At 48.8% G+C, this 676-nt stretch overlaps 1 protein-coding gene across 1 annotated transcript; it reads left to right on the top strand.

Moving 5' to 3' along the window:
- Window positions 1–155: 155 nt before the first annotated feature.
- LOC106532706 (crooked neck-like protein 1) lies at window positions 156–666 on the top strand (the record flags this gene model as incomplete). Its single annotated transcript, XM_014028828.1, is given in 2 exon segments — window positions 156–314; window positions 396–666. Coding segments are annotated over 2 exon segments (357 nt in total), but the record flags the coding sequence as incomplete, so codon positions are not given.
- Window positions 667–676: the final 10 nt, after the last annotated feature.

Raw genomic sequence — 676 nt, 5'->3', positions numbered from 1 at the left:
GGACCAGGGAGGATGATTCAACCACTCAACCACTAGATGTTGCTGAAAACAACAAATCCTACACACTGTGCCTTTTAAAGGTTAGCCTTCGGCTAAATAAAGCTAGCATTTTGCTATTATTAGCTGATGTTTAGTCATCACGTCTCTGCTCTCAGGGCTCGCTCCATCTACGAGCGCGCGCTGGACGTGGACCACCGGAACGTCACTCTGTGGCTGAAGTATGCCGAGATGGAGATGAAGAGCCGCCAGGTGAACCACGCTCGCAACATCTGGGACAGAGCCATCACCATCCTGCCACGGGTCAACCAATTCTGGTAGGACAGAACCGCGAAGGTCCAGATCCAGGGCTCGTTCTAAACTGAGCTGCTGTTAGAGCACCTGCGTCCTCTCCACAGGTACAAGTACACCTACATGGAGGAGATGCTGGGGAACGTGGCCGGCTGCAGGCAGGTGTTTGAACGCTGGATGGAGTGGGAGCCTGAGGAACAGGCCTGGCACTCCTACATCAACTTTGAGCTGCGCTACAAGGAGGTGGACAAAGCCCGCACCATTTATGAACGATATATCCTTCAGTGTGTGGAAGAGAAATGTTTAAAGGGATCCATGATTAGTTGTAACATTAGATTTTATTTAATAAACATATATTTTAACTGTAAAGTAAAGACCGTAAAAATAC

The sequence above is a fragment of the Austrofundulus limnaeus genome, unplaced genomic scaffold (genome assembly GCF_001266775.1).
Source record: "Austrofundulus limnaeus strain Quisiro unplaced genomic scaffold, Austrofundulus_limnaeus-1.0 Scaffold817, whole genome shotgun sequence".
In the NCBI taxonomy this organism is placed as follows: Eukaryota; Metazoa; Chordata; class Actinopteri; order Cyprinodontiformes; family Rivulidae; genus Austrofundulus; species Austrofundulus limnaeus.
Note: the sequence above shows the minus strand (reverse complement) of the source record. Positions and strands in the feature narration are given on the sequence as shown.